General features: G+C 47.5%; 1 protein-coding gene across 4 annotated transcripts in view; it reads left to right on the forward strand.

Moving 5' to 3' along the window:
- Positions 1-19,168, forward strand: part of Scn8a (sodium voltage-gated channel alpha subunit 8) — a 182,578-nt gene that overhangs the window by 99,883 nt on the left and 63,527 nt on the right. For all 4 annotated transcript variants that reach the window (XM_076556863.1, XM_076556860.1, XM_076556862.1 and 1 more), the window contains exons 10-12: positions 1,006-1,212; positions 4,545-4,838; positions 13,552-13,908. In XM_076556863.1, the coding sequence (XP_076412978.1) occupies positions 1,006-1,212; positions 4,545-4,838; positions 13,552-13,908 (858 nt within the window). The remainder of the gene's footprint in view (positions 1-1,005; positions 1,213-4,544; positions 4,839-13,551; positions 13,909-19,168) is intronic.

Below are 19,168 nucleotides of genomic sequence, written 5' to 3' on the forward strand. Positions count from 1 at the left end.
CGGTCCACTGTAGCTGACACCTGACAGCCTCAGGCCAGCCTGGAGGTTTGCAGCCGGCTGCTCCCCCTCACTCTCTGTCTTCTAGGGTTTCGGTGTCAGAGCATCTAAGAAATAGCAGACACTCGCTTGTACAAGGCACCTTCCAGTATTAAAATGATGGGATTTCTATCCATGGAATCCTGAAGTATGACTTAGAGCTGTAATTTTGGACTTGTCTAGGTATGTGGTGTGAGTGAGGTTAAGGCTAGTCCCCAAACTGTTGGGCCACACTGATGACTTCAGGTGTCTTGTACACAAGTCACAATGAGGAAATTAGTGTTGCTGATGATTCCATGACAATCCATTGTTTTCTCTTTGACTGTGGTATTTGATGTTGCTGGTTAGTTAGAGAATAAAAAGTAAATCTTGGGGTTGGGGATTTAGCTCAGTGGTAGAACTCAAGGCCCTGGGTTCAGTCCTCAGCGCCGGGGGGTGGGGGAGTGGATCTCTCCTTGCAAAAATAACCTCTTTATGAGAGGCTTCTAGTTCCAATCCAAAGTCAGTTCTTACTGTTGGGCACAATAGACACCAGATACCATTCAATGCTTGCTAACTGGAAGAAAAACGATGAGCTAACTAAGCCTGTGATGTGGGTCTGTGGTCCTGGCAGTCAGGAGACAAGGGCAGGAGGATCACCACGAGTTTGAAACCAGTCTGATTTACATAGCAAGTCCTATGCCAACCAGGGCTACATTGTGAGACCTTATCTAAGGTAGACAGACAGACAGACAGACTATTTTTCTATGAAAGCAAACTGCAGGGGATATTTTCTCCACAGTGGAAGTGAGGGTTAACCATTAGGCGGGCATCTGACCACTGGGATATGGGATAGGTGCAGAATGCCCTGCAAGGCAGCTCTGCCCTACCCAGCCAGCAGTGGTCCCTGCTGAGGAGCTGGGCTCACGGAGTGTTTTCATCCTGCTTCATTCCATGGAAATAACTGAGAAGGCGGCCTTTGTCTTTCAGACCTTGCGAGCAGCTGGGAAAACGTACATGATCTTCTTTGTCCTGGTCATCTTTGTGGGTTCCTTCTACTTGGTGAACTTGATCTTGGCTGTGGTGGCCATGGCTTATGAAGAGCAGAACCAGGCCACATTGGAAGAGGCCGAGCAAAAAGAAGCTGAGTTCAAAGCAATGTTGGAGCAGCTCAAGAAGCAGCAGGAAGAGGCCCAGGTGAGTGAGGGGCGCTGTGCAGAGGCCTTTTCCGGATGTCGGTGCTGAGCTCCGGTGACTTCCACTGCAGCTGCTCTTTATTGACAAGTTCAGCTCAGCATTCGGGGTCTGTGATGACTGGGAGAGAGGAGAGGAGTTAGTGCAGGAGACAGGTGAGCAGTTAGTGCAGGAGACAGTGAGTAGTTAGTGCAGGAGGACAGAGATGACTAGTTAGTGCAGGAGACAGGTGAGTAGTTAGTGCAGGAGACAGTGAGTAGTTAGTGCAGGAGACAGGTGAGTAGTTAGTGCAGGAGACAGGTGAGTAGTTAGTGCAGGAGACAGGTGAGTAGTTAGTGCGGGAGACAGTGAGTAGTTAGTGCAGGAGACAGGTGAGTAGTTAGTGCAGGAGACAGGTGAGTAGTTAGTGCAGGAGACAGGTGAGTAGTTAGTGCAGGAGACAGTGAGTAATTAGTGCAGGAGACAGGTGAGTAGTTAGTGCAGGAGACAGGTGAGTAGTTAGTGCGGGAGACAGTGAGTAGTTAGTGCAGGAGGACAGAGATGAGTAGTTAGTGCAGGAGACAGTGAGTAGTTAGTGCAGGAGACAGATGAGTAGTTAGTGCAGGAGACAGTGAGTAGTTAGTGCAGGAGACAGGTGAGTAGTTAGTGCGGGAGACAGTGAGTAGTTAGTGCAGGAGGACAGAGATGAGTAGTTAGTGCAGGAGACAGTGAGTAGTTAGTGCAGGAGACAGATGAGTAGTTAGTGCAGGAGACAGATGAGTAATTAGTGCAGGAGACAGGTGAGTAGTTAGTGCAGGAGACAGGTGAGTAGTTAGTGCAGGAGACAGTGAGTAGTTAGTGCAGGAGACAGTGAGTAGTTAGTGCAGGAGACAGGTGAGTAGTTAGTACAGGAGACAGGTGAGTAGTTAGTGCAGGAGACAGTGAGTAGTTAGTGCAGGAGACAGGTGAGTAGTTAGTACAGGAGACAGGTGAGTAATTAGTGCAGGAGACAGGTGAGTAGTTAGTGCAGGAGACAGTGGGTAGTTAGTGCAGGAGACAGGTGAGTAGTTAGTGCAGGAGACAGATGAGTAGTTAGTGCAGGAGACAGATGAGTAGTTAGTGCAGGAGACAGGTGAGTAGTTAGTGCAGGAGACAGTGGGTAGTTAGTGCAGGAGACAGGTGAGTAGTTAGTGCAGGAGACAGATGAGTAGTTAATGCAGGAGACAGGTGAGTAGTTAGTGCAGGAGACAGTGAGTAGTTAGTGCAGGAGACAGTGAGTAGTTAGTGCAGGAGACAGTGAGTAGTTAGTGCAGGAGACAGGTGAGTAGTTAGTGCAGGAGACAGGTGAGTAGTTAGTGCAGGAGACAGATGAGTAGTTAGTGCAGGAGACAGATGAGTAGTTAGTACAGGAGACAGGTGAGTAGTTAGTGCAGGAGACAGATGAGTAGTTAGTGCAGGAGACAGGTGAGTAGTTTGTGCAGGAGACAGATGAGTAGTTAGTACAGGAGACAGTGAGTAGTTAGTGCAGGAGGACAGGCATGAGTAGTTAGTGCAGGAGACAGGTGAGTAGTTAGTACAGGAGACAGTGAGTAGTTAGTACAGGAGACAGTGAGTAGTTAGTGCAGGAGACAGTGAGTAGTTAGTGCAGGAGACAGTGAGTAGTTAGTGCAGGAGGACAGGCATGAGTAGTTAGTACAGGAGACAGGTGAGTAGTTAGTGCAGGAGACATGTGAGTAGTTAGTGCAGGAGACAGTGAGTAGTTAGTGCAGGAGGACAGGCATGAGTAGTTAGTACAGGAGACAGGTGAGTAGTTAGTGCAGGAGACATGTGAGTAGTTAGTGCAGGAGACAGGTGAGTAGTTAGTGCAGGAGACAGGTGAGTAGTTAGTGCAGGAGACAGGTGAGTAGTTTGTGCAGGAGACAGATGAGTAGTTAGTACAGGAGACAGTGAGTAGTTAGTGCAGGAGGACAGGCATGAGTAGTTAGTGCAGGAGACAGGTGAGTAGTTAGTACAGGAGACAGTGAGTAGTTAGTACAGGAGACAGTGAGTAGTTAGTGCAGGAGACAGTGAGTAGTTAGTGCAGGAGACAGTGAGTAGTTAGTGCAGGAGGACAGGCATGAGTAGTTAGTACAGGAGACAGGTGAGTAGTTAGTGCAGGAGACATGTGAGTAGTTAGTGCAGGAGACAGTGAGTAGTTAGTGCAGGAGACAGATGAGTAGTTAGTGCTCCAGTCAGTACAGCCTGGTTTGTGATTGACTTGGTGCTGGAGACCGAGCACAGGACTTTTTACATCCTGAGCACAGGTGCTCTACATCGGGTCTAAACCCCTAACACCACCACTTTTTGGTTCAGAAAAACATTAGGATACCTGTCATGGATTCACTGTGGCCATAGAATATTTTTCCTCATTTAAAAGATAAAATAGGGAACTAGGGAGAAAATTCTGTCAAATAAAGTGCTTACCACACAATCATGAGGATCTAAGTTTATTCCCAGAACCCACATAAAGTCTACACATGATGGCTTATGTTTGTAATACTAACCTGGAAGAGACAGGTGGATCCCAGGGATCCCTGCCCAGCCAGCCTAGCCTGCTTGGTGAGTTCCAGGCTAGTTAGAGACCCTGTCTCAAAAAACAGGGTGGATGGAATCCTACATTCACCTCTGGCCACAACTGTTCATAAGAACACACACACACACACACACACACACACACACACACACACACACACGCATGCACGCACGCATGCACACTCGCACACTCACACACTTAAGAAAGTAGGAGATTCAGTAAGATGAATCGGTGGGTTTAAAATTTGCCACACAAGCCTGGTGGCCTGAGTTTGAGTACACCAGGGCACATTAAACGTGGAATGCAAAAAACCAATTTCATAAAAGTTGTCCCTCTGATCTCTGTACACACACACATACACCATACACATACATACAATAATGAATATTTTTAATATTTAAAATGAAGTTATAAGCAAAAAATAAAATGTAGAAACAACTGTGATTCTTACTCTTACCATTTATCTTTCTGATCATATATATACATATACATGTATGCAGATACACGTATGTATTTTGCGGTGTTTGCCCAATATGTAATATGGTTTCTAAGCATTCATTTCCACTGTTGCTAAGGAATCCCAGTGTGCTTGCCATGAGTGCTCTGGTCACTCAGGCCTGTGTACCAGGCTGCAAGGTCACCCAGAGGGTGTTAGCATCCAGTGCGGACCACAGCCTCCTCCTTACCAGGGCGGGCTCCCTCCTGTCCCTGTCCATCAACGGCTGGCATGGGTGGCCCCAGGCAGTGCTTCTGACTAGGTCTGTCGGTGTGGCCCCTTTCCCAGGCTGCCGCGATGGCCACTTCGGCAGGCACGGTCTCGGAAGATGCCATTGAAGAAGAGGGAGAAGACGGGGTTGGCTCTCCGCGGAGCTCCTCTGAACTTTCCAAACTCAGCTCTAAGAGTGCCAAGGAGCGTCGCAACAGGCGGAAAAAGAGGAAGCAGAAGGAACTCTCCGAAGGGGAGGAGAAAGGAGACCCCGAGAAGGTGTTTAAGTCAGAGTCGGAAGACGGAATGAGGAGGAAGGGCTTCCGGCTGCCGGACAACAGGATAGGGAGGAAGTTTTCCATCATGAACCAGGTAAAGTCTCTGCACTGTCTCAGGCCTAGAGCATCCCACCTGGCCTCGCAGCTCCTGGGCTCACAGTACACTGGTCTTCCTCACCGGCACCCTGCTGACACTGTTAATCCTGCCCTTCCTGTCGTAGGTGAAGCCTCAGGGCCCTTCACACTAATGATTACATCACATTAGCAAGCCTGGAGGCCAAACACCAGGGGGCTTTTAATAACAGCTGTTGTGGAAGTCTTTAGGATGTCTTCCTTGAGCATGGCAATTTCTAGCAATTAATTGTTGTGCCATACAGTGCCATCAATTATACCGTACTGTATTGAAAACCTCCAGTTTTATCCACTTTGATTAATGTAGAGACTAAGACAGGCAGAGAAACTGTCAGTTACTTTATTACTGTAAATATCAGCATGTGATGGGCCACTTTGGGGTTTAAAGGTATTTGACCATTTCATTCCTATTTCAAGAAAACCCTGCAAACCGGTCAGGTGTGGCAGAGCACAGTACAAGGGAGGGGGCAGTGGAGCCAGTGTCTTCTGTTTTAGTCACAGAGGTGACGCCTTTGCCTTTGCATCTACTACCTCCCAGTTACACCCTTCTTCCTGTTCCTGTCGGTCTGTGCTTACCTCACGAAGCTTTTCCATTACACTTCTGCCTTGTCTCCTCTCTCTCTCTCTCTCTCTCTCTCTCTCTCTCCCCCTCCCTCTCCCCCCCCCCTCTGCTTTTTGTCTTGTACTGTGGAGCAGTCACTTTCTGAAAGTTCATGTAGCAAGAATTTATGGAGTATCTACCAAGAGTCAGGGATGGTCCTAGGTCCTAGAGATTAAGAGATGGTTAAACCTCAGCCCTGTCCTTGGGCAGTATGGCAGTCAGGTGTGTGTGTGTGTGTGTGTGTGTGTGTGTGTGTGTGTGTGTGTGTGTGTGTGTTTTACATATATTTTTCCATAAATGAAACATATTAGGGTTGTTCTGGAGTCGTGTGTCATAACTTTCTGGGAAAGATAAATTCTCAATGAGGCTTAACGGATAAACAGAAATCCGTCCCAGGTAACGGATGTGCGTGCTGGTGAGGCGGAGAAGGATGCTCCAGGCTTGAAGGAAAGTGTACTCTAGCTTAGACAGCCCAAGTTTGAGTGACTTGGGTATAATCAGGTACTGAGGTCCTTCGGGCATTAGAGTAAAGGAGAGGGGCGGTTCTGGGAAGATGTCCTGACCGGAGTGTAGACGCTAGAGCCGTGAAACCGGATGGCACCACTCGGGGAGAACAAGTCAGGGAAAGAACGCAGGCTACCGACATGACTGTTGTTCACGGAGAAGGAGATGGGACGGTGAGGCATGGGCAGTGGAGGTGCTGAGAGCAGTGAGCTTGGTAGGCAGGAGCAGACAGGCTGGAGAATACGGGCAGGGCCAGTGGACAGAAAATGAGCAGAGGTGCCTGGTGACATTTGAATTGAAAGTGTCTCTTCGATCTGGCAGCAGAGAAGTCATTGAGGACTTGAGTGACAGGATTTGATACAGAGTGAAGATGGGTGCCATACTGAGTGAAGTGGAGACAATAAATTAGATTTAAAGAGTATGTGTGGAAGCTGGATGTGGTGGCACATACTGGTAATTCCATGACTCGGGTGCCTAAGGCAAGAGAATCCCAAATTCAAGGCCAACATGGGCCACATATCAAAACCCTGTCTCAAGAAAACAACACACAGGTGTGTGTAGTGGCGCACACCTTTAATCCCAGCACTCAGGAGGCAGAGGCAGGGGGATCTCTGAACTTGAGGGCAGCCTGGTCTACAAAGCGAGCTCCAGGACAGCCAGGGCCACAGAGAAACCCTGTCTCGAAAGAAAGGAAACAACGCACATAGCTGTGGAGAGGGGTCAGTGCCTCAGATCATTGGCTGCTCTTCCAGGGGACCCAGGTTTGATTCCCAGCACCCCCTCTTCTGGCCTCCACCAGCACCAGGCATGCACACAGTACACAGACATACATACAGGCCAAACACCCACACACATAAAATAAAATTTCAAAATAAATAAACACAAAAAGGAGTATAGATGAAAAATAAACATTTTCTTTTAATAATGGGGACAAAGGCGGCCTCTAAAGTCGGGTTAGAGAGAGAAGTGCAGCATGGAAACAGGTCACAGCCTAGGATGATGGGGGACAGACACAGTCCTTAACCCAGAATGAGCCACCCGATACTTCTCATGGGTGACATTTGTTTTCCGCCTCGTGTGGGAACGCCCTAAGTGTCCTCCCATCCGTGAAAGTCCACATCACAGTCGTCCTTCACAGAAAGAGGTGAGGCATCGTCCCCTGACCCCCTCACCCGAAGCAGGAGTCTCTCTTCCATCTTTCCGTCATGCTGTGTGTGTCTTTGTTGTGTTCTACTGTCTGTATACACTATCTACGTATTTATTTACATTCACATCCTCTCTTCCACCGAGGTCTAACGTCAGCTTCTATGCCCATGACTGTCATTCAGATGCTGTTGACTAAATGGATGCTGGACGTGTAGAAACCTGACTTCACCCCCTCTAGAACGTCGTCACGGCCCCCGACAGCCACCTCAGTGTCACCTTCATCCCCTTTCTCCTGCTCCTGCTCTTTTGGGGACTGTGATTGCAGCTCTGTTGTGGCTCTGTCCTTGTCTTGGGAACATCACTGCGCTCCATAATGAATACCTCCCTGATCCTAGGCTTGGCTATTGAATGCTCTCTGATTAATCTATAGGCTTTAGCAGAGTCACATTGATTGCTCCCTCGCTTAGAAAATAAAACTGGGTTCTGAGATGTCCTGCTTTGCAGGAAAGGGTTCACTTCCTCCAATTTCTCCATTTGAAAAATGGAGGCTTGCTCGCGGCCCTGGCTGCCTGCCAGGACTGGCTCGGACTTGATGCCCCACATGGCAGCAGACTCTGTCCTGAGACTCTCTGCCTGCAGAGAAGGGCTGAAGGACAGGACACCTAGAGAGACTTGCTAATGTATTCAGGTTACGACGCTAACGGGCACGAGAGCCACGATTTGGACTTGGTTCCCTCTGCTCTAGAATTTATGCCCCAGCCATCTTTCCTCACTGGTGCTCAGACACGGTTTAAGAATTTTCAGTTAGCTATCCGTAGTGGCGCACGCCTTTCATCCCAGCACTCAGGAGGCAGAGGCAGGTGGATCTTTGAGATCCAGGACAGACAGAGCTACACAGAGAAACCCTGTCTCGAAAAACAAACATTTTTTTTTAGTTTTCCATAGCACAGTCCAGGTTTTCCATAGCACAATCCAGGTACGCGTCTGTCCCTCCAACACCTCCCACACCCCTGCTCCCGTCTCACTGCTCTCCATTTGTGGTTCAGGGCAGTTTGATAAATACGATGTCGAAGCTGTGTTCTTGTTTTGTGCAGCCTGTTTATCCTGTTGCGGAGGCTTTCAGATCCTTATGGTCTTAGAATACCTTTATATCTTTTAAATTAGTCAGGGATCGGTGAGATGGCTCAGTGGTAAAGAAGCTGGACGCCAAGGCTGGCCAGAGTTCAATTCCCGGACCCACCTAAACGGATTCCCATGAGTTAGAGCACACATGTGTGCAACAGCACACACACAAAGTAAATGTACAAGTGATTGAGTGCCCCACACTGCCTTTTAAAAAGCATTTTAATCTATCTTATTAGAAATTATATTTAAGAAAATGTAAAGATACTTCTTTGTGCATGTATTTTAAACTTCCACATGTCATATGCTAATGTCCTTTGCTGTTTTGTACCCACAGTTCTTAAACCATGAATGATGGCAACATGCATTATTCTTTGCCAAACTTTGGACCCCTTGGCTATAAGATCTTCCAAATGTTGAAATAAAGTATTAAAACTCTTAAAAAGTCTTCAAATATAGCAAAGATATCAGCCCACAGTATTCCCTCGGATGTTTATAAGAAAATAAGAATGATTAAAGTAATTATCCTATCAGTGTTATCATCAAATAGTTCTGACCTGGTTGGGAGGGAGGGTGGTTGGATAGACCTCAGGGACCACTGGAAGTCCTCAGATCACATTTTAGGAATCACTGTGCTAGGGGAAAGGAAACATGAGAGGAGAATGAAATAGAGAATTTAAAACCACCTATGTATTTATTATGTTTCAAACAGCCAGTGGTCACAAGCCTGCGGGTATCTACAGATTTGTGTGGAGAATGCAGGGTCCATCCCTAAAGTCCAGAGCACCCGAGAGCTATTCTTCTAAGACAAATCTATAGAAGCCACGTTTCTTAAGTAGCTATGGTGTGGCCATCAGAGAAGAGCCAGGGCACTTAGTTGGTTGAAAAGAAGAATTTTGAAAATAAGAAGTAAGTCCTGCTCATTTCATAAACCTGATCGGATCCTAGGAGTTAATAGAGCCATGGCCTTGGGACAATCGTTTTTTTATTAAATAGAATTAAATTTCTTTGTCAAATAAAATGTCTTTCTTTAGGTGGCGATTAGCTCACAAGGCAGTGTCAGTGAGACATGGCCACTTTGCAGTGGTAATCAGACTATACGCCATGTAATCTAGTTATGTCTACTGTATACAAAGCAGTCCAAGAGGTACAGAGATTAAAAAAAAAAAAGGCATTGTGCCCTTAAGGAGCTTGTCGATGATTTCCAAGGAGATCTAACAATAAAAAGGCCGCTGCACCTGGAGAGGGGTCTGAGTGCTGTGCAGAGTTAGGGAGCTGACGTGGAGAGCAGCAGGCTGCACCCTGGGAAGGAGCCGTGTACCGGGAGTGGAGAGCGAGAGTCCTGGAGGAGGCTGCCTGCCTGGCGCACATTTGAGGGAAGCAGTGAAGCTGAGGAAAATGCAGTCCATCTTGGAGGAGGCTTGCCTGCCCGTCCAGGGTTCAGATTATCAGAGATGGCTGTGGGAAATAGCAAAGATGCTCCTGTTTTTGTTTGTCGTCTGTCCTTCTAGTGAGGCCCTCAGATTTTTGTGCCTCTGCACAGTTTATTAGGTTTCTCTTCTATCCACTCACAGTCGCTTTTGAATGTGCCTTTATCGTAATTTACCCAGTCCAAAGCCGCTGCCCCTAGCTATTTCCTGTGTTTATAAGCTAATATTTCCCCACCCCAAACTGTTCTAGGGCTGAGTGCCCAGTGGTTAAGTACCCCTCACAGCTCACATAGACCCCACATTGTTTTAGACTCTCCAGCCTTGCGCTTTCTCAAACCTGCCTCCCCTACTTGGACTCTTCCTTCCTGGAGACAGGCCGTCTCAATGTGGCCCTCCACATTGTGGAGCAGCAATCTGCGACAGAAGTGCTAAGCCTGCTCAGTGTGGTCCTTGTTACTGTTGAGACGGGGTCTTGATGTCATTGCCTAACGGGATCACAAACCTGTGATCCTCCTGCCTCAGCCTCCTCAGTTCTGGGATGACAGCATGTCCAGGTTTCATCTTTGTATCTTAAGACACCATCTTCCAGCCAGTCGTTTTTACCAAACTGTCTGTGGTGAAGGACTAGTTTCTATTTTTTCCAATTGTTCATGCACTGGTACTATTGTAAAACGTAACAATGAATTTCTAGAAAAATTACCATATTCTCTGATGTTATGACAATGTTAATTGCCATGAAATTTCCTAGTGTTCATCCGTCCTACTGTAAGCCAGTAAGTTTTGTGTTAGCATTGATCTGTGAATGTTGCGCTCAGCGCACACAGTGAGTAGAGCAGGTTCAGGGGAAGGAAGCAGTCACCCGAGGAGGGTGCCCCAGGAAGCCTGGAGTGAAGTCGAGAGGCCCTGACCCAGTGCACAGTGGACAGCACAGACTGGAAGAAGGAAGTGTGGGAGCTGGCCACGTGTGCGCCCGTACAGTGCCAGTTCTCACTCACAAACCCTCTCGGGGCTGGCGTGGGGTGGAACAGTGGGGGTACTGAGAGATGGTGCTGAACTCAGCCTCTTCCGCACGGCCAGCGTGTGGCATCTACGTGGTCCACAGTGGCATCCCCGTCACATAGGTGGCAGGGACCTATGACTCTAATTTCCTTTCTTTGTTACTTTTTCTTTTCCTCCTTTTTTTTTTTTTTAAACTTTTGTGGTGCGGGTAGAACCTGGGCAAGCACTGTTCCTGGGCTGCACCCCTCGCCCTGACTCAGTTTCTTCATGTGGCTCCAGGGACAAAATTCAGACTGGTTTCAGAAGTTTGTGGGTTCCTTAGAGCTGAGTCAGGAAAAGACCACACAGCAGGTAAATAGAGTTCTTCAGAGAACATCAATCCCAGGGACGGGGGCTTTGTCTGTCACAGGGAGAGACGGGAGCTAGGGACACTCGAGCATAGAACCAGAAATAGATTTTTTTTTTTTTTTTTTTTTTTTTTTTTGGGGTTTCTCTGTGTAGCTTTGCACCTGTCCTGGATCTCATGCTGTAGACCAGGCTGGCCTTGAACTCACAGAGATCCGCCTGGCTCTGCCTCCCGAGTGCTGGGATTAAAGGCGTGCGTTGTTGACAGCACAGAGAACGTATGTTGACTCATCTTAGCAGAACATTAGGCCTAAACTCTAAGGCAAAGCTCCTGCTGCAGTTTTGAGTTGTGAAAGTTCCCTCAAAAACCTTACTTGGTAAAGCTAGTCCCACAGAGCAGCGAGCGCGGTCCTGGGTCAGTCGTTTAACAAGCTGCTCTCTTAGAGAAGTGCTTCTCACGCTGGGCTTTCCTCTCCCTGGGAACACAGGAATACTTTGCAATCTATCAGTTTTCAGGACCCGGATCCCCTAACCTTTAACCTATATAGAGTTGTGCCTGAGATCAAGCCCTGTGGCCCAAAGCTCCCCGGTGTCTGTCCCGTGTGTGTGTGTGTGTGTGTGTGTGTGTGTGTGTGTGTGTGGTATGTGTGTGTGGTGTATATGTGTGTGTGTGTGTGTGTGTGTATGTATGTGGTATGTGTGTGTGGTGTATATGTGGTGTGTGTGTGTGTGTGTGTGTGTGTGTGTGTGTGTGTGGTGTGTGTATGGTTCCCCCCACTTCCCTTTTTAGAAGCTCCATCTTCTCATCCTAGGCTGCCTGTATGGTTCATTTCCTCAAGGATGCCAGATTAAAGGAAAATTGAACGTATCGGTGCCTACAAAATGTTCTCTAACACAAGAACCCAGCTCCTCTGTGAGACTGTCTCGGGTCATCTCTTCCTTCCGTGTGTCTGTTAGGAGCACAGTAATTACGAAGGTTCTGGCATGTTGTGAGTTCAGGACTGGGTGACTGTGAGGGGAACACATATGTCACAAATAAAAAATGAGGTCATACTTTTTCAAATGAAAACAAGTCCAAATTGACCGCTTCCTTTGACATCGAGAACACTTTGTCAATTAGATCATGTTGCAGACTCCCGATAAACTAAGGGGGCTGTCTGCACCCTTAAGACTCATCAGCGTATTTAAAGCACGCACCGTGATAAAATGGTTTTATTTTAAAATGCTGACAGTAATGGAAATAGAACATGGTTTTGAGTGTTCCCTTTCTGCTGTGTTAGCTGTCTTAGGAGAAAGAGTAATCCTTGTCCCCAGGCTTGTTCATAACACACACTTCCTGGGGGCCTCGGCGGTCGGGGAAGGGGCTGCTTCCAGCCAGGTAGCATCTCCATGGGCTAGCAAGTTCCCTGCTCTCAAGGAGCAAAGAGCAGGAGGATGCAAAGGGGAGTGGATTTGCCAGCTGACAGATCCTTCTACTACATCTGACTGGTTTGCGTGTGGGTTTTGGCGTATAACTTGGAAAGAGTTCAAAGAATTGAATGGCATTATAACACAATTCTTTCCAAGATTATATTTGCATGGATAAAGCTTCCCAACACTTAAAATGGATTATTATAGGATGGGCGTGGGTGAGCCCTGTCTCCTCCTACTCATAAGTAATCCCGTCAACAAACAGTAAGCACAATGAAAAATAGCCATCTCATCAGTTAATAACTGCCTTTAAGTCACCTGCTTGTCAAGTGTATACTGCGTGTGTAGTGTGATCAATTACATTCATAAAATTATAGTAAAAACTGAATATGAGAGAATTTGAAGAATATCTTAGGGACTCATGGTCACAGAAAAAGTTTTAAGGTTGCCTATTTACAATTTTTTGATGCAGAGCAGTATTCAGTGGTAACCAGTAAAACACATTTAAGCATAAAAATTCACTTTCATAAAATTTTGGAGGAAATGTGCAATAAGAGTATGTGTTGATAAAAAAGGATAAAAAGAAATGAAAAACTTGATAAAGAGTCTTACTTGAAAATGTGAGTGCTGGGAATTATGTAATTTACAACTAACTGAATTAGGAAATAAATTATTCACAACCACTTACAATTCTGATTTTAAAAGATGTTGACTTCAAAGTGGAGGAGGTTTGTATCACGTGCCAGCTGACTAAACAGCGGCATTTTGTGGTGGTATCAGAGCTCCAGACAGGTACACATGGAGAGAGGGCCAGAGGTGCTGGCGCCTCCAACGACTTAACGTGGGCATTGTTTAAAAGCACTTTCTGTGAGAGCTGGTAGTCAACACATACCAAAAAAAACAACAAAAAAAAATCCTGTCATTTGCGTGCAGGGTCCGCTCGGCTAGATGGGTAGCCAGGTGATTCCGGGTGTGTGGGGCGCGGGATGTGATTAAGAGTTAAGTGATGGCAGGGTAATAGACCTGCAGGGGTGCGTCGGGCTGCTGGCTGGTCTCACACCCTCTCTCCCTCTCTCTCTCCCTCTCTCTCTCTTTTTCTCTCCCTTGCCCTCTCTCAGTCGCTGCTGAGCATCCCGGGCTCACCCTTCCTCTCCCGCCACAACAGCAAAAGCAGCATCTTCAGCTTCCGGGGCCCCGGGCGGTTCCGAGACCCCGGCTCGGAGAACGAGTTCGCGGACGACGAGCACAGCACGGTGGAGGAGAGCGAGGGCCGGCGCGACTCGCTGTTCATCCCGATCCGGGCCCGCGAGCGCCGCAGCAGCTACAGCGGCTACAGCGGCTACAGCCAGTGCAGCCGCTCGTCGCGCATCTTCCCCAGCCTGCGGCGCAGCGTCAAGCGCAACAGCACGGTGGACTGCAACGGCGTGGTGTCGCTCATCGGGCCCGGCTCGCACATCGGGCGGCTCCTGCCTGAGGTGAAAATAGATAAGGCAGCTACGGACAGCGTAAGGAAGTACACAGTGGACCAGGCTAGGCATGGCAGTCTCTGCTCCTGCACCCGCCCGCCCCGCCCGCCCGCCTCTGGGGCTGCCCTCCATTCTGATTAACGCCCCCGCCCCGCCCTCCTTCCCATCGGCCCCTCACTCCCCTTAATCTCCCCTTGCTCCTTTCCTTTAGACTTTGCTTCCTTTCCTCCTGCCCCGCCTTCCTTGTTTCCGGGGCTCCTTTTATTTACCCCTTTCTCTTTCCCTCCACCTGGGTAAATCTGGCCCCCCCACACACACACACCTGCTGTGATGGAATGAAACTGACCGGTTGCCACCACCAGCGACCTAGTCTGAGCCAATCTGAAGTCATTGCTTCTCTTCCGTCGTCTCTTCCTACTAGGAAAACAGCTTCGAATTTAAAGACCTTACTGTTTCTATTTTTTAAAATACTATTTTTTGAATAATTTTCTGCCTCTCCACAAGGATGAGATATGATTTTTTCCAAAGAGGATTATTCATGCAGTATGTTGGGGTAGAGGTTGTACCAGGCGAGCGAGGCCAGCGGTTGAGACCAAGAGAGCACTGGACCCAGAGTCTCAGAAAGGATCGGGATGGGAAGAAATGAGGAGAGGGGGAAGTGGGAGGTTGGGGGGAGGGAGGCAAGGGAAGATAAGATTAAACGGGGTGAGTTTTCAGGCTCTGGCAGTAGGGATGATAGCTCTAGAGAATCATTTGTCTAGGGGCTCAAAGGTCCCCTCTTTGGGAAAAGCCATGTCTTAGCGTTTCTTTAAATTCTAAGCTCTTTTTAAGGTTTTCAGTTACTATACCTCAGTAATCCTAACCATTCCCACCTCCAACTCGTGAAGGTCTCCCATGCCTCTGCAGCTGGTGTGAGCCCTGAGGCGGCATGCGTCCATCGTTCTAACCACTCAGTGTCTAACCGCATGAGGACAGCAGCCCTTTAATTAGCATGACGCATGTGTGAAAGAACGTGGATAATGGGGGGTGAAATATTTCTGAGTGATCTGTATTAGGACTTTAGGGCAGTTGTTGGCTGTACAGATAAAAATCCACAAGATAGGCCTGGCATATGTAGCTTAATGGAAGACAAGGCATTTGGCGTGCAGCTGGCCCTGGGTTTCCTCTCCAGCACCACACACTAGGTGGAAGAAAATGGAAAAGAAAAAAGTTCAAGTGAGTTTGAATGTGTTTGAGGTTGCCTCATCTCTCTCTGTCCTTTAAAAGGACAGTGCCATGTCCCGTAGATTCTTACAAGCTGCAGATGTCCCCTTTCTTTCTGTGTCGTGGCTGTTGAATTTCGTGCTGGGGTCTGACCAGGGTCTTCTCCATAGGGGCTCAAACCTCCGCCACTGAGCTACCCCTCTGACCAGCCTATAGATTATTTTTAGAAGTGTTACCCTCTGAAGACCCAGTCCTCTTCCTCCAGTTAGTTCTAACATGGTCTCTATTCGCTGAGCTGGCTGTTGCCCTTCTGGAGACCTGATTATTTAAGTTATGATGACAACTAATGATGACTGTGACTCAAGTCCTCCAGCCCAGAGAGCCGGCCAAAACAAACAAAGATATCACCATTATATTACACTTATTTTTGTATTGATTTTCACTGATTTTTGTTCCTAGGGTAAATTGTGGGCTTTATACCTAGATAGTTAAAGACTCTGGGAAAACAAACAAGAATTGGTATCAGTGGAAAGTCAGGATAGGTCATGTGGTGGTACGGTTGGGGCAGCTCAAAAAGGCAAATATTCAGAGCTGAATTCTGTTGTACTGGGAGGCTTATGATTTATAAGCCAAATAACAAAGCTGACGTTTTCCCCAAAGAAAAGGGATGCGATGTCCAGGAAGTGTCCTGACAGTTGGCTCAGCTCGGGTTTGGTTTTGTTGAGTTGGCTTGGGTTTGGTCAGGCTTGGTTTGGTTAGATTTGGTTGGATTTGGCCAGGTTGGGTTTGGTTAGGTTAGGTTAGGTTAGGTTGGGTTTGCTTAGGTGGTTGAGTTGAATTGGGTTGAGTTGGGTTTGGTTAGGTGCTGTGGGATGTTAATGTATGTCCTGTGGGAGCCCTTCTTGGGTTCTTTGTGGCGTTACCCAGCAGGTCCGCATAGAGGATGATTAGGACCATGGGCCTGAGTGCAGGTGTCTGAGATGGTCTGCACTTGGCTGTACTGGGGGATGGTCTGTATGTCAAGTTGCTCTGATTGGTCAATAAATAAAACCTGATTGGTCGTGGCTGGGCAGGAAGTGTAGGCGGGACTAACAGAGAGGAGAAATAAAAGAACAGGAAGGCAGAAGGAGACGCTGCCAGCCACTGCCAGGACAAGCAGCATGTGAAGATGCTGGTAAGCCACCAGCCGCGTGGCAAGGTATAGATTTGTAGAAATGCGTTACTTTAAGATATAGGAACAGTTAACAGGAGGCCTGCCACGGCCATACAGTTTGTAAGCAATATAAGTCTCTGTGTTTGCTTGGTTGGGTCTGAGCGGCTGTGGGACTGGCAGGTGACAAAGATTTGTCCTGACTGTGGGCAAGGCAGGAAAACTCAAGCAACAGTTAGGTTTGGTTTGGTTGGGTTTGGTTTGGTTGGGTTTGGTTAGGTTTGGTTGGGTTGGGTTTGGTTAGGTTTGGTTGGGTTGGGTTTGGTTAGGTTTGGTTGGGTTGGGTTGGGTTGGGTTTGGTTAGGTTTGGTTGGGTTTGGTTGGGTTTGGTTGGGTTGGGTTTGCTTAGGTTTGGTTGGGTTTGGTTGGGTTGTGTTTGGTTAGGTTTGGTTAGGTTTGGTTGGGTTGGGTTTGGTTAGGTTTGGTTGTGTTTGGTTAGGTTTGGTTAGGTTGGGTTGAGTTGGGTTTGGTTAGGTTTGGTTTGGTGAGTGGCTTCTGTTGTACTGTGTGGGGAAATGTTTTTAGGTTCAGTTAAGCAGATGGCTGTGGAGTACAGCTTCATTTCCTCTGTACCGCGGCCTACAGTGTTCCTCCTGGGGGCCTTTGGAGGGGCCTAGTGTCTGGTACCACAATAGGCACTTAGGAGGTTCTTTAAGTGGCCCCGAGTGATAATGGTGATAGAATGGAGGTCCCAAGGCCAGGAGATCAGAGCTCCAACGTGACAGGAAGAGGCAGTAGGCAAGAGCATATCATTGTCAGCGTCTTCATAACCAGCAACACTGTTTTACTAGAAGCCATAATGCTTCAGTTAGGGCTGGTTGTTTATGGTGTGGGAAAATGGGTCAGTTGCATTAACAGCCCATGAAGAACCAGACAAAGTAGAATGCATCAGCTCTGGAGGATGCGGTCAAATCCACATAAAGACAGACATAGAGGGGAAGGTCAGAGAAGTTGCCTTTGGGATGAGAAGTTATTGGTTATTTTTCCCTTCCTTGTGATTTTCTTATTTATGTATCTACAACTGCCCATATTTTGTGTGTGATACTGGACGTCTAACCCAAGCCCTTGCACATTCTGAGCCAGTGCTCTATGACTGAGCTACATTTCTTTCTAGCCCTTGGGTTTTGTTTGTTTGGTTGCTTGTTTTGAAACAAGGTTCCCGGTGTGGTTCCAACTGGCCTTGTTCTCAGTGTGTAACCCAGGATGGTGTTGAATCAATATCCTGCCGCCTCACCCTCCCAGCACTGGGCCTACAGACATGCCACCACACCTTACTACCGCTCAATTTTTTTTTTTTTTTTTTTTTTTTTGGTTTTTTCGAGACAGGGTTTCTCTGTGTAGCTTTGCGCCTTTCCTGGGACTCACTTGGTAGCCCAGGCTGGCCTCGAACTCACAGAGATCCGCCTGGCTCTGCCTCCCGAGTGCTGGGATTAAAGGCGTGCGCCACCACCGCCCGGCTCAATTTTTGTGACCACTCTGTGAAGCAGGTCATTTCTGTCCTCAGAGAAAGATTTGGTAACTTGTGTATGTGTATGTATAAGTGAAACGTGAACCAAGGTCTCCTGTCAGAGATCTTTCTGACAGCTAGACTATTAGCTTCTTTGCAAAGCTGGAGAAATACTTACTTTTCTTAAAATGGCATATTAATACTTTTATGTCAAACATTATCATTTTAATTATGAGCTTTAAGGTATTAACTACTCGTCTGGCAGCCTAGACCCAATAAACAGTCACCGTCTCTTTGGGCTGAGCTATAGTGACGCTACTGTCAGACATGTTGGATTGTGCCTACAGCCGAGAATGAACCTGTCTCACACAGACTCATGCTTCATGGACTGGAATCGGAGCCACCGCCGGCGGCACACCAGTGTCCTTGCTTAGGACATCACATGTGCACTTTTGTTCTTAGTTCAGTTAAGAAATGCAGTACTCTCCTTAAAACAACAAAAGGAAGGGGGCTGGAGAGACGGCTCAGAGGTTAAGAGCACCAGTTGCTCTTCCAGAGGTCCTGAGTTCAATTCCCAGCACCCACATGGTGGCTCACAACCATCTGTAACTCCAGTTCCTGGGGATCTGATGCCCTCTTCTGGATTCTGCAGGCATTGCGTACACATACTGCACAGACATGCATGCAGGGAACAGCCGTACACATAAAATAAATAATAATTTTTAAGAATTCTTGAGACATATCATAGGTGTCTCGAAAAAACATTCACATCCTCATTAATTATGGGGTTGGTATTGAATAATGATTTTTTTTTTCACAGTTCAGGAATTTTTACACTTGTTTTTTGCTGAAGCATAGGAGGAGGAGATTTTTCTCTCTGAACTGGAAAAGTAACTTGGAATCTTTGCTTTCTCATAAAGAACACAGGTGCCACCAGCACCCAGAAATCCCATGTAACACCGAAATCTGTTGAGGCAGATTGCAAATGCCCAAGCTTTATCTCCCCGAGAGAGGGCTGTGGTTATTGTCTTCATTGTTAGTTAAGCAGCCTGTCCCGGATTCCACAGTAGGGAGAGTTAGGACATGGATGCAAAGCTTTCTCTACCACATGTCCTAACTCTAAAGCCCAGGTTCCCCATTTACTCATGTGACTCTGGGAAACTATATCCTTTGGCCCATTTTCTTCTCTGTAAAAAAACAATGTCAAAAACAAGAAAGCAGCAGATGAGGGCCTTTGCTGTAGGCTACTGTGAAGGTTAGATGTGCTGACCTTGGTGTTGAGGTATTCACAGAGCCTGTATCTCCCCATGAATCTCCCCATGTGGTTTTCATGCACCCTTCTCGCTCTTTTAGCCCCAAGGATAGAAGAATTGAGTGGCCTGACTTAGGAAGGGCGGGGCTCCTTCTAA

The sequence above is a fragment of the Peromyscus maniculatus genome, chromosome 20 (genome assembly GCF_049852395.1).
Source record: "Peromyscus maniculatus bairdii isolate BWxNUB_F1_BW_parent chromosome 20, HU_Pman_BW_mat_3.1, whole genome shotgun sequence".
NCBI classification, from domain to species: domain Eukaryota; kingdom Metazoa; phylum Chordata; class Mammalia; order Rodentia; family Cricetidae; genus Peromyscus; species Peromyscus maniculatus.